This window comes from Cebus imitator, unplaced genomic scaffold (genome assembly GCF_001604975.1).
Source record: "Cebus imitator isolate Cc_AM_T3 unplaced genomic scaffold, Cebus_imitator-1.0 Scaffold248, whole genome shotgun sequence".
Taxonomy (NCBI): Eukaryota; Metazoa; Chordata; class Mammalia; order Primates; family Cebidae; genus Cebus; species Cebus imitator.
Genome location: NW_016107563.1, coordinates 440961 through 466468, shown reverse-complemented (window position 1 = coordinate 466468; position 25508 = coordinate 440961). Strand labels below are relative to the sequence as shown.

At 32.9% G+C, this 25508-nt stretch overlaps 1 protein-coding gene across 1 annotated transcript in view; it reads right to left on the bottom strand.

Moving 5' to 3' along the window:
- PKHD1 (PKHD1 ciliary IPT domain containing fibrocystin/polyductin) overlaps positions 1-25508 on the bottom strand; it is a 364705-nt gene that overhangs the window by 16770 nt on the left and 322427 nt on the right. Inside the window, exons 53-54 of the mRNA XM_037727929.1 lie at positions 16363-16476; positions 12859-12946 (exon numbers count right to left, since the gene is read on the bottom strand). Of these exons, the coding sequence (XP_037583857.1) occupies positions 12859-12946; positions 16363-16476 (202 nt within the window). The remainder of the gene's footprint in view (positions 1-12858; positions 12947-16362; positions 16477-25508) is intronic.

The window sequence follows — 25508 nt, the reverse complement described above, 5'->3', positions numbered from 1 at the left end:
GTTTTACAACATAATTGTACCTCAGTGGAAACCATAGGAAAGTATGAATAATCACTGTGAAAGACTTTTTAAAGATAACTTTAAGAAAATGTAAACAAAATATCAGTACAGTTTCTTTATTTTGGTATAACTGTTGACCTATTTCTGAGAAAAATAATATTTACTAGTCAAAAATATAATACTTGTTACAGATAATTAAAAATGCTTCAAAATTTGATTTTAAAGTTTCTATAAAAATATATAAGACATTCACGTGTAAACACCTACAACTTAAATGAATTTGTTTACTTAACATTTGCAAGACCTTAACGATAATTACCACAGTCTTGGTGTACAGATCACAAAACATCTCCCCTCTCATCCACACCCCAGGAATAGGGATGGCCACAGACTTCTGAACTCTACTTTTAGTCTTTTTTATTTTGTAAATTCAATTTAAAATTTTTCTGTTAATGTCATTAAAATGTAATGAGGAATCTCAGACTGTATTAGTCTATGTTTGATAGTGAAGAAATGAAATTCTATAATGATGCTGGTAAAGATGGTGAGTGACAACAACAATAGTTATAGTCAATAGTAGTTATTTGTCTACCTGACTTCCTCTTTTCTTCATTCCAGGAAATCCCTTACACCTCATCTGAGAACTGCTTTCTTCATCCACTGTACTAAAAGCTGTGAGAGCTGCAGGTTAAGTCCCACAAACCCTTCACCAAAGGTTGGGGATAGGATCCAGCCGGCATTCATTCATCAAAATCCTTCCCCTGGACTTTCAAATGAAACTGGGGGGAATCAGTGATTTCCTCACTGGTGGTAAAGCTAGGGAATGCCAAACAGATCTGAGTTCACTTGCACCCTACAGAATGAGGAAAATTATTCTCCAGTAGAAAAACACGAGGTTAAAATAAAGAAGTACAAAAGTAGAGGAGGAGAGGGAGTGCTTGATATAGTCTTCTACAATGGCTTGAGAAGGGCTATTTTTACTTGCGCTTGCCATTTGAAGAATCCCAATTGCCACAATAATCACGGTGTCTTGAGGCTTACACTGGTCCCAAAACTGGGCTAAGTACTTTATGTGCATTAATTCCCTCAATCCTTATAACTATTCTATTAGCTATGTATTGTTACTCACATATTAAAGAAAATAAAACTGAGGCTCAGAGAGAGTAATTAACTCAAAGGCCCACATTTAGCTAACTACATAACTAGAATTAGTCTGCCTGCCCTGAAAGTGCAAACTCCTTTTCATGGCAGAATAATATTTCCAACCTACCTTCCAAACATATGCCTTTCCCAGACTCAAAATAGTGGTCAATCTGGGAGTAGGACCCAGTAATTTATTGGACCAGAAAAAAATCATCATCTTTTAGAGGTTACATATGTGGTCCTGAACCCCTGCCAATGAAAGGACAAGACCACCAACTCTATATTCTAATATTTGAACTAAATTACTATAATAAAGTTTGAGAAATGAGCAAAATAAATTATAGCAGTATTTGAAATTAAATTCAAGATTATCTCATTTGTTAGATAATATGCCATTGAACCAAGAAGCTCAATAAGTTCTAATTTCCAGAAAATATACATCAAGTCAATGTAGCAGGCCTTTATTGAAGCTCTCCGTTATGTTCTACTGTGCACCAGACACTGATATACCAAATCAACAATAACAAAAATATATCCCTCCTCTATAGAAGCCACTTGGAGGAACAGGACACACAAATGTTAGACAGCTTAGTGTTATGTTTTTCTTAAAATTATACATTATAAAACCATATCTTATGTTCAGATGATGGGAAAATTTGTACAGTTGGGGAGACCTAAAGCCCTGTGACAGATGTAATGAAATCTTCAAGGATATGTAGAAAGTTACAGAGTCAAGCAGAAGATGCAAGAGTGCTGCATCTGATACTCTTATTTCATTTATTAGGTATTTAAGGAGCTAGCACAAAAGTTGTTATAGAAAGCCATGTGTGAAGTGCTGAAATGAGAACGTAGCAGAAGCGAAAGAAAAAAGAAATATTCCAAACAAAATATATACAAAGACTACATCATTAATTTACCATAGGAGATAAAGGAATAGATATAATCAATTATCACATTCAACTTAAAGGTTTAGGGCCTGGAGAAAAAGATAAGGTAACAAACAACTTGATTTCTTCTTCAGTTCACAGTTTCTTCCTTGTAAATAACAGGCTATGTTAATAAATCACTTCAGACACCTCACACCTGTCAAAATTACCAAATCAATGAAGGATAACAAAGGTTAGTGAGGATGGAGAGAGGAGATAACCCTTGCATACGGTTGGTAGAAATGTAAATTAGTACAACCATTATAGAAAACAGTTTGGAGGTTCCTCAAAAATTAAAAATAGAATATGATCCAGGAATCCATCTTCTGGATATGTATTCCAAGGATATGAAATCAGCATGTCTGAGATATTTACATTCTCATATTCACAGCAACATTCTCTATTATTTGCATTCTCTATTATTCTCAATAGCCAAAATACAGAATCAACCTAGGTGCCCATCGACAAATGAATGGATAAAGAAAATGCAGTATACGCATACACTCTGAAATACTCTTCAACCTTTAAAAAGAAGAAAATCTGGTCATTTGTATAAACATAGATGAACCTGGAAGACACTATGTTAAGTGAAATGATCCAGACCCAAGAAGACAAATACCACGTAATCTCACTTGCATGCAGAATCTAAAAAAGTGGAACTCATAGAAGCAGAGATTAGAATGGAGGTGACCAGTGGCTGGTGGTTTGGTTGGTGGTGGGGGGAAGCAAAGGTTGAACAGATGTTGGTGAAAGAATACAAAATCTCAGTTACATAGAAGAAATAAGTTCAAAAGCTCTATTGTGCAACATACTGACTATAGTTATTAATATGTTTTATTCTTTAAAAATGCTGAGTGTGTGGCCAGGTGCACTGGCTCATGCCTGTATCCCAGCACTTTGAGAGGCCAAGGCAGGAGGATCACCTGAGGTCGGGAGTTTGAGACCAGCCTGACCAACATGGAGAAATCCCATCTCTACTAAAAATACAAAATTAGCCAGGTGTGGTGGTGCATGCCTGTAATCCTAGATACTTGGGAGGCTGAGGCAGGAGAATCACTTGAACCTAGGAGGCAGAGGTTGCAGTGAGTTGAGATCGTGCCGTTGTACTCCAACCTGGGCAACAAGAGTAAAACTCTGTCTCAAAAGAAAAAAAATGCTGAGTGAGGATGTGAAGTATCCTTACCACAAAAAAAATAACTATATGAAATAATATATATGATAATTACCTATATTCAGCCATTTCACAATGTAATACTAGTATCAAAACATCATGCTGTATACCATAAATACATAAAATTTTTACTTGTCAATTAAATAAAACAAGCCAATCACTTGGGAAAGAAAGGATAACAGGACAAAGGGACAGGATGTCTTAAAATTTTTCTTGAAATTTTAATGAGGTAAGAAATAAGAAAAGAGTAAGAATTTGGGGTAAGTTTCCTCATAATCCAGCTCTTCTCCCTGTTTTCCCTTTCTCAGTAAATGGCACTGTTCCTTACCCAGCTGCTTAAGTCAAAAATTTTAGAGCGACCGTTGACTCTTCTCTTTCTCTTTTCCTCAATATTTAGTCCATCAGCAAGTTGTGTCACTTCTGTCTTCTACATATATTTAACCGCATCTTTACTCCTCCATCACTACTATCCTAATCTAAGCCATCATCATGTGTTACCCAAAAAAATGGCAATAGCCGTTAACAACTGTAAATAGTCTTAACAGTTGGTGTCTCTATTTCCAATTTTGTCTCTTCCCCGTCACCACCAACAGTCAATCCTCAAACATAAATCAGATTAAAGTATAGGTCAGACTCTGTCCTTGCCTTTTGAAAATCTTCCAGTGGCTAGGATAAAAATCTCACTTTATCATAAGGCTGGTTGACAAAGTAACCATTTAACTTCAAAGACCACACGACTACCCTTCAAAGACTCACATTAAAAGATATATGTAACACTTGTAACAGTAAAAACATTTTTTGTGCTTAAATCTAACTTGTCTTGATTTATTTACAATCTAAATAAAACCTCAACACTTTTGTTCATCAGTCTTTACAAGTCACTCAAGCAAGCAATGACAATGAGTAATTTAGAAATAAATTGATAAAACACAGAAGAAAAAATAATTTTTCTTTAAAATATCTTGCTAAGCTTACTTTGGTTGATTTTATAAGACATAAGTTTATAAAGTTAACATGAAATCTTTCCTCAGAAGTTTTCACACTGCCATTGTTCATATATATATATATACTAATTCTGTTTGTGAAAATTCACAAAAGAACCTGACCGAAACAGGCTTATATCACAATATATTAGAAAGATTTACTGAATTGACTTTTAAGATTGTAGACCCATGTTTAAAACAACAGCCTGAATAAGGTCTGTAGCTCAGTTAATACCGTATCAATATCAACTTGCCAGGTTTGCTAATGTTCTATAGTTATGTAAGATGATGTCATCAGGAAACACTGAGTGAAGGGTATATGTAAATTCTACTATTTTTGCAACTTATTTTGAGCCTGAAGTTATTTTTAACATTTTAAAAAAGGTTTTAAAAAGAAGAATATCTGTAAAATGAATATACTGCATTAATTGCACATCATTCGTATAAACTCATTAAATTACTCCTCCTCAGGACTAATATTAAGAAATTTTGTTTACAGTATTGGTAATATGTAGAACACAAGCAATGGAATCAGACACACCAGGGTAAAAAAAAAATCCAGCCTCAGAAATTTCTAGCTTTATGAACTTGGAACATCTACTTCTCCAGCCTCAGTTTTATATCCATAACATGCAGATAATAATACCTAACTTATAGCATTGAAAGATTTAAATGAGATAATATATGTAAAATGCTTAGTAGAAGCCTGGCGTATAACAAGCTTACATGATAAGAACTAAATAAATGGCAGCTAGTTAATGACTATGGATAGTTTTAATTAATAAAATTGAGTTCCTTTCAAAATAGCCTGTAGCTCAGGCTCTGAATGAGGTTTTTAACACATTCTTATAAGAAAAATCCATTTGTATGGTTCCTGCCAAATTCCAACTTGCTAACCTTTTAATTATAATTAAAGTTTCTTATTGATCCTTGTTAGAAATGCTTACTTCACAAATCCTTTTGAGTATCAGAAAAGCACTTTAAATTCTACATGACCAAATCTGAATTCCTAATCTTTTCCCCAAACCTAGACCTCTTCTAGTGAATGACACCACTATCCAGCTACACAAACCAGAAACCAAGAGGGCATTTTATACTCAATGTGTCTTACAGATTTTATCTCCTGCCTCTAAATCTGCCCACTTCTCCATTGCTCCTGCAGCCCCTGACTACAAGTTACACTGTCCCTTGCTGGGTGTCCCTGGATCCACTTCAAGCCTCTCCTACTGTCTACATTCTGCCTATATTTTTAGATGTACAAGCATAATAATAAGTGCTACATCCTATTCATACTACCCCCTTAAAAGCCTACAACAGTTTCACAATGCTGTTAGGGTAAAAACTAAAATTCTTGATATTGCCAATATATGTGGCCCTGACACTCTACAACTGCTTGGAACCCTGTCATAGTCAAACCTACTCTTCACATCAACCATCATGGTATTCTTTCAGAACCTCATGTTCTCCATTCTCTCTCCCACCACAGAATCACCTCTCCACATTCTGCTTCTCAATCACCTGTGCTGACTCTTCTATCAATATCTAAAAGGTTAGAGTGGTCCCAATCTTAATCCCATGCTCCAAATATCTCTTCTACCTATGTCTTCTTCAATAATGATATCACTCACTTCCAAGGTGACTGCTTCCAAGCCCTAAATTTTCTTCTTGATATCTATTCTTGGGAGATATGCATCTAATTCTCTTCTTGATATCTACTCTTGGTGTCTCCAACTTCACATGCCCCTGTTGCCTTCCATCCTGACAAACCTATTCCCCTCTCAGTCTTCTCATCTCAGTGCATGCTGCCACCATTCACCAGTGTGCTCTATCAAAACACCTGCAACACTCTTTCCGCGCCTCGACATGCAGTCATCAGCATGACCAGCTGTTCGCAGAGTCCCAGCTACATGATTTCTGGCCTCAACTGGCCTCCTAACTGATACCCCAGCTCTACTCTTATTTCCGTAATCTATCATCTACACAGCCTGAGAAGTTTGTTAAACAAAAATCAGATTCTACCATTTTCCTGCATAAAACCCTTCAGTGATTTCCCTTTTGGCCTCTCATACCTGAACAAGGTCTTGTATGACTTGGCACTTGCCAGGTCAGACAGTGCTGCCCTCTGCTCACTCTGCCCCAACTACAGTGACCTCCTTCCTGATTCCCCCCAATCCCCACCCCAGGCCAGCTGGCTCCCCCTCATCATTCAGGTCTCAGCTCAAATGTCTCCTCCCAAAATAGACTTTCCCTGTCTGTTCAGTCTAAAATTGTACCCTTCACATTTTCTGCCCCAGCGAGTTTTGATCATAGTACCCTATTGACTTCCTTACCAGCATATTTTATAATTAGCAACCATGTCATTTATATTTCTGTATTTGTTTGGATATTGTCTTTCTCTCTATTAAGATCTGAGCTCCCAGAGGGCAGCAATCTGTTCTAATTTGCAATGTCTTCTACATGTCTAGTGCTTACAGTCCAACCTGGCACATAGTAAATATTCCTCAGATATTTGAATGCTGTTTGCTCTGGGTAGAACAATGTTTCCACAGATATCCCACTTTGCTTAATTAATGCCCATTCTTCTTTCAGTTGCCACCTCTGAAACTGTGCTTCAGGGAAGACTTCTCTAACTTCCCTAAATGCCTCAAGTTGACATATTCATGTTTTCAGAATCCTATATAATCCACCCCTTCACAGAGTTTATCATATATGTAATGTTACATTTACTATTTGATTAATGTCTGAGTTTTTACTTAATATTAAATCTCCAGATCACAGCTCAATGTTTGGCAAACACAAACATTTGTGAAAATCATGTGAAATATTTTTTTTTTTTTTGAGATGGAGTCTTACTCTTGTCACCCAGGCTGGAGTGCAGCGGAGTGATCTTGGCTCAATGCAATCTCTGTCTTCCAGGTTCAAGCGATTCTCCTGCCTCAGCCTCCCAAGTAGCTGGAATTACAGATGCCCACCACCATGTCTGGCTAATTTTTGTATTTTTAGTAGAGATGGGGTTTCACCATGTTGGCTAGACTGGTCTCAAACTTTTGACCTCAGGTGATCCACCCACCTGGGCCTCCCAAAGTACTGGGATTACAGGTGTGAGCCACCACACCCAGCCCAAATCAATGCTTTTAAATAACTATGAACATAATACTTACTCTACAAAGAAATTCTGTACATAGAGAAAAGCACACCAAAGCATACCTATCAAGATATAAGATAGCTGCCTATCATCTCACCAACAGGGATCTCTGCTGTGTTGTACGTCCTTCCAGACATTTCCCTATTACATATAATGCATACATATTTTTATTTAGTTGTCTATAAAACTAGGCCTATATGTAATATTAATTCCTATGTGAATGTGAACCTCTGCTCTCTTTTGTCAACTTGGAATTCATTATTTTTCATCCATGCCAATTTAACTTTTAAAAATGATATTCCATTACTGTTTTAATTAGTATTTACTTTAATTCTAGTAAAGAAAAACATTTTTTTCCATATGTTTAATAGCCAGATGTATGTCTTCTTTTATGGCTCACATATTCAAACCCTTTCAAATATGTTTCTGGTATATTCATATTTTTATTTTTATTTTTGACATATAAATGTTCTTCACATATAAAAAATATTAGTCTTTCATCTCTACCATTGTATGTTGCAAACATTTTCTGGTTGATCATATGTCATTACATTCTGTAACTGACATGCAGAAATATTGACCTTGTTATATCGTCAAATCTATTATTTCTTGCTATGGCTATTGTTTTGCTTGTTAAGATCACAGAAGTCTTTACTAGTTTAAATTACATGTTCACTTAAATGTTCTTCAAATTTTGTTTTGTAATTTAGAGTAAAACATAATATAATTGTTTTAATATGTAATTAATATATTAATAACATAATAAATGCCTATAATTTGGAGTAAAACATAAAATGGGAATCTAATTTTGTATTTTTCCAAAGCATTTAGTAATTATTCCAGCCTGTCTTCAACTAAATTCAAATGCTAATTTATTCAAATTCTAAAAATAATACATTATGTATTTATTTCTTGGTATTCTTTTTAGTTTTGGTGCCAACAACAGATTACTCATATTAGAGGCATATATTTTTTAAAAAAATAAACAGTAATATTTGGTTATTTTCAAGTGTTTATTGTTCCAAAGAATTTAATGAGTCAGATTCTAATGAATATATTTGATTTGTGATTCAAGTTGTATTAGATTTGACATATTTGAAATAGTGAACCATCAAATTTTTGTTATGTATTACCATTTATTCTAAACTCCCTTTGTGCCTCTGAATAGTGTTTTATGCTTTTGTTTTTATAGATTCTGTAATTTTTCTAAAGTTTACTTCTAGATATTTTCAGTTGAAATTTTAAACAAGATTATACATTATAATTTCAAATTTTAATACTTGTATATTAAAAAGCTGTTGACTTGTGCATTTATTGAAGGCAACTGATAGTTTTTCAGATAATTCTCTAGTCTTATAGGACAAAATATAAATTATATAAACCACATAAAAAGATAGTTTGGATTATTTTCAATAATTAGATCTCATGTATTTTTCTTGCCTGAATACATTGGCTAAAACCTTAATAATATTTAATGACTGTTGCAATAAACAATAATTATTTAATATGAGTTTTTTTCATAAAATACAAAACTGCTTGAGAGGAATCCTTTAGTGTTTATTTTGTATTATTATTCAAAGCAGTGCTTCTCAACTAATGATTATACCATCAAAATAAATAGCATTAATTTAAAAGAAGTATCCTTGTAGTCTTTATTTACTCTTTATTCCAAGAATGTTTGCTGAATTTTATTAAATATATTTCCATTTTGTGCCAAATTGGTCACGTTCTTAACCTTTACATCCAGTATTAAGGTAAATTATATTAATGGATTATATCAAATTATCCTTGTTTACTTGAATGAATCACATTCAAACATAGCTTGCTTGTTAAACCACAAATAAAAAAGCAACAAAGAACAAAATCATAGCACGTGATTTTGTGCTTTGTTGCTTATTTGTGATTTTTATATTCTATTTGGATGCAGTCTCAGTTTTCTTTTTTTGAGTTATTTTTAGTAGCTATAAACAACTGTAAAGATTATTTTATGCCTGTTCCCTTAAATTAACTGGGAACAGATTATATAACATAGGAACTATTTGATATTCAACCTATTGGAAGAACATGGTATAAATTTATGTGAGCCAAATGTATTTCTGGAGATAAATCTTTGATATGTTTGTAACTTTCACTGTTCCTGGTTCTTTCTGTTTTATTCTTCTCTATCCAATTATGATAATTTCAAATTACCACTAAAAATTCCGTTTGATAAAGTATTTTTCTCAAAAATGTTAAAGTCACACTATATAGATTTACATTTTTTATGTTATAACTTTAACCTATTCTGCACTTACATTTGAATTGTCATTCCTCATTTTATATACTGGGGTTTCCTTGGTATGATTAAAGTTATTAGAGATTAAACTACTACTTCTTTTTGAAAATTTAATCTTACTAATTTTCTACTTTCTATCTCACCAATTTCTGCCTTTTTCTTGAATTGATTGAGTTCATTAGATTTATGGGCTATTTTGTTTCTAATTCCTCATATTGACAGTTATTCTTCTTTGTTTAGAACAATTTTCTTTGTTTAGAATAGCTGTCCATATGAAAACTGTCAATGAGAAAAATTTGTTTGCTTATTCAATCACAAAAGTATTTAATGCGATGGCATATTTTATAATATCTCATATGCTATACTCTTATTGTTATTTCCCAGGTATTCTTAAAGTTTTGATGTTTTCTTGGATACAAAAGTTATTTAGAAAATAATTTATTATATCTTTTATAAGAAATGATTGTTGGGTTATATGTTATTTTAATCTTCATGTTTATTATACTGTGATCACATCTTATTAAAATGTATTAAGGTTTTAATTATGAATATATACTTTTTAGGGTCAAGGAGTAGTTTGATATATAAATTAAATTGACTTATATTATTTATGTTTTTCATATGATCTTTACCTTTTTTAACCTAATTAAAAGATTTGGAGCTGAAAGAATAAATAAATGTCTTGGATTCTGACTTTTGTTTCTGTCAATTTCACTTTGTATTTCCCAGAGATTTGCTTTATATCTCCATATTTTATTACCTGTTGGAAAACTTTTCTGACTGTTAGGGTCTTGCTGAGATTGAAGTCTTTACTAATGTAGAGTATAATTATTTAACCAATTTGAAACATTTATTTTGATTTTTACCAGTTGTGTTAATAATTTTGAGGCTCTTTTATTTTGTTTTAAATGTCAATGATTTATTCTTATCCAATATTTAACCTTAAATTTCTCCTAGTTGGTTTTAAATTTTCCTCTGGTTAAAAAAAAAAAAATGTTGTCATTATATTTTGACTTTTAGCACAGTTTTTCTCTATAGCATCATTTTTAACAAATATTTTATTTTTATAACTGGCAAATTTATTCTTACTTTCTTATTTCTGTTTTTTTAAATATACTTTTTGTTGCTTTTATTCTCTATCATTTCATTTCCTTCTTCTTTTTTATTTTACTGTTTATTTTATGGTTTCTTTCAATTTTTTTCCCCTCTGGTGATCTGGAAAGTATATGCTATTAAAAATTCTAATAAAATAAATTAAGTCATATTTACCCTCTATGGCTATAGTTCCAGATTTTTATCTGAGATTTTGAATGGTGAAGATTCATTTATGTCTCGTATTTGCTAAGCTATTATACACTGTTATTCAATCAAACATTAATCTAGGTGTTACTGTGAAAGTATTTCGTCGATGTGGTTAACACAGTCAGTTGAGTTTTAAAAGATTAGGCCACCCAATAATGTGGGTGGGCCTCATCAATCAGTTGGAAGGCCTTAAAAGCAAAACTGAGGTTTCCTTGGGAAAGAACAAATTCTGCTTTAAGACTGCAAACCAGATTCTTCATACTTTGCAACGTGCTGGCCTGCTTACAGATTTTAAACTCTCCTGCTCCCATAATTGTGTAAATCTGTTCATTGAAATACATCTCTTTATATATATACATATGTATATTAATATTTACTATGTCTATTGTATAATTTATATACATATAACAGGTAGGATACACACATACACACAAATGTACATAACCAACCGATTTTGTATTTTTCGTATAAACAAAACCCTAATACATTAACTTTTCAAATGTTCCGCCATTTCTTTTACAAGAACAATTACTAGAATTTGTTTTGTTTTAGGCGGGGAGCAGTGGCTCATGCCTGTAATCACACCACTTTGGGATGCCAAGGCAGGTGGATCACCTGAGGTCAGGAGTTCAAGACCAGCCTGACCAACATGGTGAAACCCCATCTCTATTAAAAATACAAAAATTAGCCAGGTATGCTGGCATATGCCTGTAATCCCAGCTACTTGGGAGGCTGAGGCAGGAGAATTGCTTGAACCCACGAGGTGGAGGTTGCAGTGAGCCAAGATTGCACCATTGTACTCCAGCCTGGGCAATAGAGTGAGACTGTGTCTCAAAAAGAATTGTTTTGTTTTAATAACCATAGCTACACTATCATATTTAATTATTTTAGTGCTTCATAGTTATTGATATTATTCTCAAATTTTATATCTATTCTCAAATTTCCAATTTAGTTTAATTTTATTTGAACACGAATTTTCTTCCATTTTTCACATGTACATCTTAGCAGTGTGTCCAATTCTTTGGTCACAATATTTTTTTTCCTTAAACATTTATAGATGTGGCACCACGATCTTCCCACATGTGATGGTGTAGAGGTGAATGATAAGGCTAGAAAGCTTTATGTTCCTTGCCTTTACTTTTTTTCACTCTGTTTTTCTTATACTACGAAGATGATGTAATGAAGCAAACACCATCCTTGATTTTAATCTTTTCTAATAAAATGTATCTACTCCCATGTGTTCTATGTGTTTTGCAGTTACAGTTTTCATTATTCTTTCTGTTGTAGTTATTTGGGTTCTTACTAAAAAGGACATATTACCCATAGATAGCTTTTAATTTTCTGATCTCTATTTCTAGCACTTTATCTTTTGTCATTTTTATTTCCTAGTCTTACCTTCTGTGTTCTGATAGGTCTCCATCAGTTTGTCTTCCCATTATCTATGCAGTTTGAGACAGCAGTGATTCTGTTCTTTACTGCCTCCAATGCATTATTAAATTCCACAATATTCTTCATGTTTCATCTCCCTTCTATGTTAATTCTGTCTGTATCTTAACAAGCTACATTTTCAACTTAGACATTATATTCTCACCTCATACCTCATCTCTTATCTCATAGAATTCATATTTTTTGAAATTTTATGGACAGCAATAATTATGTATTATCTAAAATTTTCTCCTGAAATAAGCTGTGTTCCTCTACTACCCTTTGCATATTTTGTTCTCTTTCTATTATGTTATAGAGATATTTTTAAAGTTCCATATAAGTCCTTATTTTTCGACTTACTCATCCTTTAATTTTAACGTTGAATCTAAAATTCAATTCATATTGTAACAAAATCTCAAGCAGAAGCAAACTAAACAACCAAAAATAAATAAATAAATAAAAAGCCCTAAGCTACTCTCATTTCTTACCTCTCATTTCCTGAGGCAATGTCAGCTCCAAGATGTGTCCAGGAGTTTTTAGGATAAGCACTGTAAAGCTGAACTTTCCCATAAACCCCTGAAAATAAAAGAAGTAACAGTTGGATAGAAAAATCCTTCAGAGAAATTAAAGCCAGGTAAGCAAAACTCGTTCTAGAGGCGGCTGTGCAAAACATGTGACATAGAATCTCTACATGAAGTTTCCATATTATCAAAAGCATTATTTAAATGTTGTATTTTACAGTACTAAGATATATCTCACATGGTTATGAAACTTAATCTCAAATCCTGTAGAAAAAAGAATGCTACACCACATCATAATAATCTAAAGGTGGAACACAAACCACTCTAATGACTAAAGTTGAAGAGGTACTCCTTTCCACTCTTACATGACTCCAAACCATTTGCAATTTTTTTGGAAGTTAACTGATTTTGATATTTCTTGTTGTTGTTGTTAAAGACTAGGTTCTCCAAGAAGCAAAGTGAACTTTATCTCCTTAGGATAGAGTTTTTGAGCTATTAGCTTTATGTTTAGTGCCTGGACTTAATATATTGTCTTATAAATATCAAGGGAGAGATCACTAAGTCCTTTGTTTCAAAATGTAGTTTATTTCAGACTTGCAAATTAAAGTCTTACCAGGAACGTGCTTGATACAGCCAAGTTTTATTTTTTCAAGCCTTTCCTCTTATATATTTTATTGCCATTTTCAACCATATTAAGCATAATTCCTCATATTCTAGTGGTTTAAGAATGTTTTGACCATGAATCTCCGCAGTAAAAGAAAAAACATGTGATTATGTACTCTAAGCACATGTATATTTTATTTAAATAACTTAGATATTTATATTATTTTAGATAAAAAATATACATGTATATGAATATACTAATATATATTTGAATAAAAGTTTTAATATTTTTTTCCTGCAACCAAATGTATTGTCTGCATATACCTGGATTGGTGTACCCAATTTTATTGCAAGTCACTAATCCAAAAATTTTACGATTTTACAATTTTCATCAGAAAACATAGAAATAAAAGAAGCAGAAAACTATTAAGGTACAAATTATATGCCTTGGGTTTTCATCTGATATGCACCAAAAAATCTCAATTAATTAAAACTTAACCAACCGTTTATATCAACATTCATATTTTTTCCATATACCAACTATGAAAATGTCAGAAGATAATAAAACTAAAATCAGGATAAATGTATATTAAAATAATCCCATTTTCAGGACAGGCCCTGAAACCAATCTTTCATAATAACATTTATATATTTTATAAGACATCATCATTCAAAACAAAAATCCAACTTTTTTCACTATAGGCTAAGTAAACTAGGCCAAAAAGGATCCTGAAGTAATTTAAAGAGATTTCCAACCAAAACGTTTATAACAAAAAGCAGTTCATGTCCTTAAATTTGAATTATACAGAAAATTCAATTGACCAGAAAAGCAGATTTTTTGGTCATTTCAAATCATCAATGGTTTACTGTAAAATGACACCATTTCTTAATTGTTTCAAGAAGATTATAAATGATTTAATAGGATTAAAATTTGTCATCTACTTATGATACTATAAAAATTTGAGCATGCAGTGAAAGAATTATTTATTTCAATTTAGTAACAAAGAAAATTTCAGAGATACTAGTTTGACCATATGGCCAGGATCGGGGATCAGAGCAGGCATCTGTGGATAGTCCTAACAGAAAGTTTGTTGCATTGTTACTGTTCTACAGAAAAGAGTGGATACCACAGGCAAAAGGAGATCAAATGTTCTTATTATAATCCATCTAGTTTGTCAACTTGGAAAAATTAAAATATTCTTGAGCCTTTTCTTAATAGAAAGATAAAATAAATAACATGCATGGAACAAAACCCTTTGAAAACTATAAAGTGCCATCAAAGTATTATCTGACAATTGTTATATATTATGGAACTAAATTAACAAACTTCATACTATGCTAACAATATTGTCTCCATTTTATTGAGTACTGAGATCCAGAGAGGGAGCCATTGACTGCTAATGAATATTACATTTATATCTCATAGCATTCAGAAACCTCAGAAAGGATGGCCCTTGCTCTTTTGTCACAACGTAAGGCTTATTTGAAAACCTCCAACATAGCAATGTATCTAAAGGAAAATCCAAGGAAATTAACAATAAATTCTCTTTAAGAATGTTCTTTTTTTTTTTTTTCTCACTTATATAATTGCTGAAATAAGTTCACTATACTTTATTATTCTTTTAGATATTGCATTGCCATATAGTGTAAATATAACATATTTAACATATTTATTATTCTTTTAGATATTGTATTGTCACATAGCTTAATGTGAAAATAACATGTTATTAAACATGATAATAACATATTTAAGCTATGTGACAATACAATATCTAAAAGAATAATATTGGGAGGCTGAGATGGGTGGATCACCTGAGGTCAGGAGTTCCGGACCAGCCTGACCAACATGGTGAAACCCTGCCTCTACTAAAAATAGAAAAAATTATCCAGGCATGATGGCACATGCCTGTAATCCCAGCTACTTGGGAGACTGAGACAGGAGAATCGCTTGTACCTGGAAGGTTGAGGTTGCAGCGAGCCGAGATTGCGCCATTGCACTCCAGCCTGGGCAGTGAGAGCAAAACTTCGTCGAAAGAAAGCAAGAAAGAAAGGAGGGAGGGAGGGAAAGAGGAAGGAAGGAGGGAAAGTGGAAGGAAGGAAGGAAGGAAGGAAGGAAGGAAGGAAGGAAGGAAGGAGGGAGGGAGGGAGGGAGGGAGGGAGGGAGGAAGGAAAAGAAAGAGAAAGAGAAAGAATATAGTGAACTTATCTCAACTATTATATGAGAGAAAAAAACTAAAAGAAAAATATGAACATTCTTAAAGAAAATGGCTTTATGCAAAGAGTTATCCCTCTTTACTTACAAAATTAGTAATGCCTACATAGAAAAAGTGAGAAAACACTTAAAATCTGATTAACATTTTCTTATTCCTTAAAATTGAGTTATTGGGGATATATATATACATACGGTTTTACAACACCAGTCCCAGCTTCTGTGCTTTTATATAGACCAATTTAAAATAAGATTTGGTATTGTGGCAATAGCAAATAAAGAAACTGTGAATGTTTCCTATCGATTTATAGATCTATTAGTTGTAAAATGTATCAATAATCACATAGTATTTATAGTTGATAATAGTGACTTAGTCTAAACTTTGATGTCTGACTAATCTGCATATAAATCTAAATTCTGACACTATAAAGCTGTGTGTTTTAATGCCTGTCATTTATCATCTCTGAGTCTTAGTTTTTACATCTTTAAAATGGACACTGCTCACAAGAGAGCTGGTAAGTGAAATCATATATGTAAATTACCTAAAAGAGTGTTTGGAATTTAGCACATGTTCTGTGAATGGTATTTCTCTATCAGACAGAAACACATAATACACACACATGCATTTTATTTTTAATAAAAACATATTATACTCTTACCAATTGTTCCTGGATCAATATGAATTCCATTCAAACGGTCACAGAAGACTCCCTCTGAGGCTCTAAGGAGAATCAGAAGCTTTTGTTCCTTTTCTAAGGGTTTTTCTAAAGTACCTGTTTACAAAGAAAAGTGTATCATTCAAATCAATTTGAAATTAAAAGGAAGAGAGGGAGAAATTGTGGTATAATTTCAAGAATGCAATGTAGATACTGTGAAGTAGACTATATGGAGGAGTCAGTGGTCATGTAGATGAAATAAGAGTAGAAAAAAAGGTTCAGTAAACTTCTTTGAAGGAGACTGATGTATTGTTTGGCAGATATTCACTCTTCTTACTTTATTAGGGCAGAGTAAATGTTCCTGATCTATATTTATCCTGGTCATATGACTTGCTTTGGCCAATGACATTTCGGTGAAAGTGATAGGAATATTAGTCCTCAGTTGTTGCTTTAAGGGACTTGGTAAGTTGTTTTGTTCTGTTTTGTTTTTTGCCATCTTTTTCAATGCTGTTCTCTACCATGAATGGAGAATTCCTTAAATAGCCTCTGGTATCTGAATGAAGAGACATAAAGAGCAAACCTGAATAGAACACACAAGCTGGAGCCAAGTCCAACCAAATCTAACATAAATATTTCTTGTTGTAAACCACTGAAATTTGGGGATTATTTGTTACACACCATTATTATAGCAAAACCTGCCTAATATACTGTCTATGGCTTGATAACCTTCAAATTACTTTATATGCATTTTAGCATTTACTCCTTACAACAAACCTGAGAAGTCAGTATAATTATCATCCCAATTTTAAATATTTGCATATAAAGAGGCTTAGAAGTTAAGTGACTTGTCAAAATTGATCCAACTATTAAGTAACAGAGTCTATTTGAACAAATGTCTGCTTATGCTAAGGGTTTATTTAATAGATTATGGGTTATTTTCTAAAATTAAATTCTTTTAACAGCATAAAGACTCATAAATACATAAGGCTATGATACTCAGACAGCATTTGGAATTGTTTCTGACCTATTTTATTGATGTTAACAGTGGAGTTTGATATGAAAATTCATACTTCTATGGTATGAGAATTGTTCAGGGAATTTGTCAGAATAGTGTTAGTGAGTATGGATCTAAGGAAGGTTAGCTTCTTTGGAAAATATGTCTTAGAGTACAAAATATTAAAGTTATTAAAGTCAGTTGTTTAGGAAGTAACTGGTAGGAAGGTAGTCCTCAAATTATATACTAAATCAGACACGTTCATAAAAACTACCAGCTATCAAATGTAACTCTTCAGTTTATAAATTTCCCAAAAGGTAATCAAAAATGACATTGCTAAATATGAAGTGAAATAACTTGTAAACTTACAATTCCATGGTTTTCATTTTGGTTGCTGATCCTTTGAGCAACATAAAATCATACCCCCAGCTGACGCTTCATATATACCTGGTTTGCCAAAAGGCACAAGGTAAGTCTGAAGCTTTCTACATATCTATCTTTATATTTCAGCCTTCACAGCCATTACTCTAGTACTCTGTTGGAAGCCAGATTCAGAGAGGTAAGTAAGCCTACCTACAGACATATAGTAGGTCAATGGGTGAGCAAGCCTATATATTTCCAGTAAGAAGCAAAGGTGTGTTGCTGATCTTTGTAGGAAATACCACTCCTCAGCTGAGAGTCTGATGCATCATCTTAGTGAAAATAAAGATGTGCTAGAGCAGAAAGAAGGGAAGCAGGGGAGGATGAGAATGTTAAGTAAATGTGTATAGCATAGCTGTTATCTTGCGATTATAAGTCTGTCCAGTAAGCCATTTTCCAACTGTGATTTCATTTATTTCACGGAGGGTAGTTTAGAGTCTTGGGGGAAAAAAAATGGCCTAGCACTAAACAGATACCAGAGAGAAAAAAGTAGGACAGTTTTTGCCCTAGAGAAATGTATGCAGAGTCCCACAAAAAGAGTTCAGCGTTCCTCTAAAATTAGAGATTAAATCAATTATGCAACCCAATACTGTAGCACATGCGGAGCTTTCACAGAAAGTCTGGGCAAAATTAGTTAGCCTGCCATGATCTTTGGTATCTGAAATAGCCAGAGTTTGGCTTCTTTTTTGTAACTGAGGGAAAAAGAAAGAGCATAGGGTCTTGCAGAAAGAAGGCAAATGTGACCTAACAGAAGGAAATGCTTGCTATTGTAATATTAAAATAAAGTGCTTCCTGAATATGTAAAAGCTGCTAAATGGAAAGCTTTAAAGGCTGAGATCCTCATTTTCTTCTCAAATCTAGCCATCAAAGAAAAGTGAGACGCTCTCTGCAGCATGGACTTTGCCCGAAATGAGGGTAGCTGCCTCTGAGATAGAAGATGCTCAGGATATGCAGTTCATTCTTTGTTTACCTTTGTAAAGCTTGTCTAAACTATAGCAAGAGGCATATTAAACCTGAACAAATCTGTGTATTCATAATGGGAAAGAAAATAATTGTCATTGTGCTGCAAAGACATTGTGGATGTTTTCACATGCACAATTTAATTCTCACAATTTCATAATGAATACAGTTGAGGTCGTGATGAGGAAACTGAGGCAAAGAGAGGTTAAGTAGATTGTCAGGAATCATGCAGCTGTTAAATGGTGAAGTTGGGCCTTAGACTTAATAAGTACCATCCTAGGACGTGTGGATATGGAAGAATAGAAAAGAAGTAAAGGGATGCACGCATTACTTAGTATGATGGTGGGCAGTGATGGGGAAAAAACGTGCTCCAGATGCTAAAATCACCTGACGAGATGGAAGAAAATGAGTTCTGGTATACAAAAGATAATCATTATATTTATTTGGGGAATTCGGTACAAATGGATTCCAGGAACTTCCAAAGATAAGAATAAGAGAAAAATGGCATTTTATTATTTTATTAACTAAAGCTCTTTGATGGAATCAAGTATAATCCCAGTTTGCATTTAAGCCCACTATATCAACATGACTCACTACACCTTGTACCAAGCCAACCCATAAGAAATTATTTACCATTCCCTCAAACAACTCACTCTCCACTGTGCTCATGAGATTTCCCAGCATTTATATGCTTTACCTTCATCTTACCTAACTCCGACTCATCCCTCAAACCTAGGTTCCACCATAATTTATTTCTAAAAGCCTTCTATGATCTTGAATTAAATGCCCCCTTTTATGTGTAAAATGTTCTGTACCCCTTGCTAAAGTAATTCTACTTTGAGCAACTTGTCCTAAAGAACTAGTAGGGGAGAAAGACAAAGATTAATGCTCAAAGTTCTCCACTGCAGTGTTACTTATTTATAATTGCCAATATATAAAAACCCCTTGAAATAGCAAACAATTGGAAACATTTTTGTCCATTTAAAACTCCTTCCTTTCTCTTCAGTCTTTTTGACATGCTTAATAGCTGAAACATACAAGTCCCCAAGCAACCATACACTTCCTGGTCTCTGCCCTCCTCTGCTTTCATTCCCCTTTTTCTCACAGCCAACTCTTACATACTTTCAAACTCAGTTCAGATACCACCTCTTCTGGAAATGTCCTTTTCAACCAAGCCTAGGTTAACTGTCCTTCTAAGGGCTATCACAGAATACCATGTTTTATTGCAATACTTCTAAAACTATACCAAAAAGGCCATTTACCTGATTGCCTCCTTCTCTCAGTGAGCTGTGAGAAGAAACTTTGTACTACCAGCAACTTTATTTGAAGATATTTTATTCCAGAAATGTTTAACTTGGTAAGTGTTTACCAACCCTCCTGGAGAAAACAATTGGAGTAAAGAGAAATACCCCATAGTAAAAAAAGACTCACTTCGCCAATTCATAAATTACAACTTTTAAGCGTTTATGTACCTACCATTATAGCTTCAAAATATATAATGCAAAAATCAACAGAACTACAAGGACAGATGGATATACCTATAATACTTGTAGTAAAGCCAACACAACTGTCCCTAAACAAAATCAGTAATGATACAGCAGTTTTGAATAATGCAGTTTGCATATTTGACATAACAGGCATAGATGGAAAACTAGACCCACAAAGAATGCATATTCTTTTTAAGAATGCATAAGACATTTTAACAAAGTAATCATATGACGATAATAAAGCAGTTTAACAAATTTTTAAAAATTTGAATTATATAGCATTTGTTTTCTGACCATAGTTCAATCAAAATTTACAATTCATAATAAAAAAAGTTTCAAAAGTAAGCTATATTAAAATAAAGATTTTTGCAATTATCGAAGAATACCATTAAGAAAGTAAAATGCAGCCGGGTACGGTGGCTCACACCTGTAATCCCAGCAATTTGGGAGGCCAAGGCGGGTGGATCATGAGGTCAAGAGATTGAGACCATCCTGGCCAACATGATAAAACTCCATCTCTACTAAAAATACAAAAATTAGCTGGGCATGGTGGCATGCACGTGTAGTCCAGGAGGCTGAAGCAGGAGAATCACTTGAACACAGGACAAGGAGGTTGCAGTGAGCCAAGATCATGCCACTGAACTCCAGCCTGGTGACAGAGTGGGACACTGTCTCAAAAATAAATAAATAAATAAAAGTAATAAAAAGAAAGACAGAAAGTAGGAAAGCAAGCCAGAGAATGGGAAAAGGCATTTGTACTACATATAATCAACAAAAGAACAAAAAATACATTCCAAAATATATAAATGACTTTGATAAATCAACATAAAACAGATACATTCATCATTAAAAAGAGAACAGCTATTTCACAAGATACTCTCAAATAAATAAATATATCCTAATATGCTCAATATAATAAATTTTATTTATTATAAATAATAAATAAAAATTAAAACAAGAATGAGATCTCAATACATATCCAGTAGACTAGATTTATAATGTTTAATTAAGCATATATTTTTTATTTTATAAAATATTTTTATATGTGTGTCATTTTCCACAATTAATAAAAATACATTGTGACTATGTTCCAAGAATACTCTTTGATCAGTTTTGTTGATCAAAAGAGGGGAAACTGGCCAAAATTTTAGTCACATCTTCTGAATATACTATTTTCCAGGTGCTATTCACTGAATCCAAAGTAACAAATTGTATTTTTATATAATTTGTATTTTTATCTGAGTTAATCTTAAAATTCTATAAATATTATGATTGCACATGAAAGATAAAGAAACTACAACAAAAAAAAATGTGTACATTTTTTCATTGTCCTCAGAAGTGAGTCAAATGGTGATGACTTTGGAAGTTGAGCTTCTATCCAGAGCATAACTATTTTTCTCATGCCCTGCAATCGCCATTTTCTCCAGACCAGAGGCTCTAGGACCTTCTTACTATCATACCCAAGTTGGTAAATAGCACTGAAACAAGTAAATTGCAGCACACTTTTTTTTTCTGAATTAGCTTTTAATTTCCAGTGTACATTCGACCCACTTATTCCTAAAACAGTTCTCCCCAATATAATTGATCATCTGAAAATAAATGTAGGGTAGAATGGGGCTTGCAGTCAGTAACATCAAAATTGGGTATAAAAATCAGTAGGCATTATCAAATGATAATGTCTAACCCCTCAGACAGGGATTTTATTCAGGCTGACAAATTTTAATTATCAATGAGACCTCTTAATTTTTCAATTAATGGAATATTAATATAAACATGAAAATATTTTATTCACTCATTACTTGCAAAATGTACAAAAATCCTTAAAACTTTCTCCATGAGGTTAAGCAAATTACTTCATTTCTTTAAGCTTCAGTTTCCTCAAAGATAAATAGGCAAATAATAGCATCCATTTTTTGTGAGAGTTAAATGATTTAGTCCATGTTAATAGTAAATGGCACAGTGCCTATATATAATACATGTTTTTAAAAAATACTGGCTCTTAGCAGTATTAATAATAGTAGTAAAAAAAATAGTAGTAGTAACCATGGAGATATGACAAATTCAAAATCAACCTTTAAATTCAAAAATTTTAAAAAATAAGGCAAGTGCTTCCTAGCAAGAAATATCTAATTCTTAAAGTACTAGCTAGATACTAGACATTTAGAAGCAAAAATATTAACTGATCATTTATTTCAATGTCCAGCCCAAGGAACTTCAGAAAACACAAAATTTATCTTAAATTGAAACATTCCTGTAAGTTTTCTAAGAAAACAAATCACTCATTCATTTATTCACTAGTTTTCTTAAAATTATTTTGGTTTTCATGCAAATTAAATATTTATAAATTTATTATATAATTATTTTAATAATTAAATAAACCCCTAAGAAATGTTTTATTACTATTACATGGATTCATGAGTTAAAAGTACAATTTAAGAAAGACTGATTTCAAAATTATTAAAATAGGAAAGATGATTACTGCAAATGCCTTTAGTAAAGGCTAACTGATGTCCTAACAGGACAAAAGAATCTTTGTTTGTATTAGTGTTTGGATTTAAAAAAAAAAAAAAAAAAAAAAAACACACACACACACACACACACACACACACAAGAATTTAAGGATAATGTGATGTGAGAGAACTAGTATCTATCAGAAAATAAACAGATCTTTCTATTCTTAATATAATTTTGAAATAAGTATTATTTAACTGTTGGCTGCCAGCCTTATTAGGGACTCCCCAAGCACAGAAATGAGTTTTAGTGTTTCCTATACCTCTAAGGGGCAAAGTTTTACACTTTTGCTCCTATAGTTAAAAAAGTAACATCTTTAAAAGTCACATCCATTTTATGTCACCTTTTTATTTTATCAAACAACTGTTAGTTTGATTAGAGAACTGTCAGTCTAAATAAACTCAACAAAGCATTTATTTTATAGATATCTATGTACACCTATATTTTACACATTGCATGTGTGAGTATTTCTGTCATTTTCTAATCATAGTTAAATTTGAAGGAGGACATACTTTTTCTAACTTAATATATTTTTTTAGATGAACATCACAGGCAAGATTCTCTCAGGCTGCTCAATGGGTCTCACTGCTGGGTATTGTGGCTTTAAGCTGGAGGACATGTTTTAATCTACACTTTTCTCAGGTTTGTCTCCTTCTTATTACTTAATCATCCAATGAGCCTTACAGAACTGTCAGTTTGAAAGGCAATAAACTGTGTATGGATTTTTCTTCTTCTTTAGGATTGAGAAAGTCCCAATCATGGAAGCAATGAAAGAAACTTCCATATACCTAGTACTTCATTTTCTGACAATCAAAGGCATGTGCTAATGAGGACCTTAGGCTCCTGGCTACAAATGTGAGACAGGACTGACAAATGCCCCTTCACTAGCCATGAAAAACAATATGTGACAAGTTTTAGGATAAAAGCCTGAGTGCCTTGTATAATTACTAAGCAACTAGACAGTGCATCATGTGACCTGGTTGTGACAGGCCAAAGGAACAATGAACTGCTATGTCCCCAGGGATACCAATGGTTGGGCATATTTTGTTGACTTAGGGATCAGGGAGGGTTCTATTAAGCTCTAAATATACAACAGAATATTTGTTTCACCAATGTATTTGTACAATAAATTTTATAAAATTATATAAATTTACTATTTTATAAAATTATATAAATTTATTATTTTATACTATTTATATATTTGTATTATTTTAATAAATAATACACATGTATTATTATTGGTAATCCCTCTCTGAAGCCTTCCTAAAAAATATTAAAAGACTATTTCTCATTTGCAGTTTTATAAGTACAGGATTAAAACAATTTTTATTGAGTTGAATGTTTGGGTCAATAACAAGTTAACAGCATTGATATCTAAAACAACAAGGAACATGTTTGTTAAAGCATGGGAACAATGTCTCATATAAGAGGAGACACTGATGAAAGGGATGGATTCAGACAGCTATTCATGGGCAAAACTTTTACATATTTTAAAAAAACATTTAAATCATACAACAAACAAATGTTTATTGAACAAGCTTTGAGTTGGGAACATTTTTAAGTCAGTATTCCTGTTCTAACTGATTGTTAAAATGAAAATACTTTGAATTTTTACAAGATATCGACTTTTTAAATTTGTTTTTATACTTCTTTTGTTCCTTTCACATAGAGAATAAAGTTATTGTAGTAATTTAAACATTAACACCATAATTTCTTCCTCACAGATGTAGACATTTAAATGTAAGGAGACAGAATGTTTTACAAGAAAAAGGCAGTGAGCTGAAACACAAACCTAAATACACCCATTCACTTATATATACATTATTAGTCATAACAGCATATTATCAGAATCCTACAATGCAGTAGGTACTAGGGTTATAAAATGTTCTGATGAAGTCTGTCATTTAATGGAGTTAAGACAGTCATTAAAACATGCTATTCATGTCATTACTGAATGCAGTAATGGCAACATGAATGAGTAGAATGGACCAGAAGAAAAGGTACACTGAAATCTACTGCATGGAGACAGGAGAAGCATCATATTAGGTTGGTGCAAAAGTAATTGCAGTTTTTGCCATTAAACAGCAAAGGTAGTCCTTGGGCAAAGGCTTGAAGTATGATATTTAAGACAGCTAAAATAGCCAGTTGTCCTGGTCCTGTTTTTTTATCAGCTCTGAGACCTTAGAGCAAATTAATAATCTCTCTGGATTTCAGTTTCCTTACCAATACAATGAAACAGATGTTTCAAACAATCACAAAGATTGGCAACATCATAATTATGAATCTACTATTGGGGAATTTTCCAGAAATTGTATAATAAGTTACTAAAATGAAATCATAATTCATGTCTCTGGAATTTCCATATTTATAAAGCTAATTTCTGTCTTGTTAAAGCCATATTCAAGAGACTATCAATAAGCAGCAATTTTCAGCACAATTTGGACTCATTTTGTTCTTTAATGCTTTAGAAAGCAACACTGCATATCTTAAAATCCAGCCCATGAAACTCATGATGTTCATGATAACCTTTCTACTATTCACTATTATCCAGCTACAGTGCCTGTCTTTCTGCCTCACAACCACCACACAAATCACATTTCTCCTTCAGGACCTTTGCACTAGTTCTCGCTCCACCTGAAATGCTCTTGTTCAAATCTTCGCAGATCTAGCCTCTTCCTGTCTCTGTAGACTGATGTCACATTGACTTGTTAGAAAGGTCTTTACTAACTACCTGACACATGGTGGCCAACAACCAGCCTGGACCTCTCATCAACTAA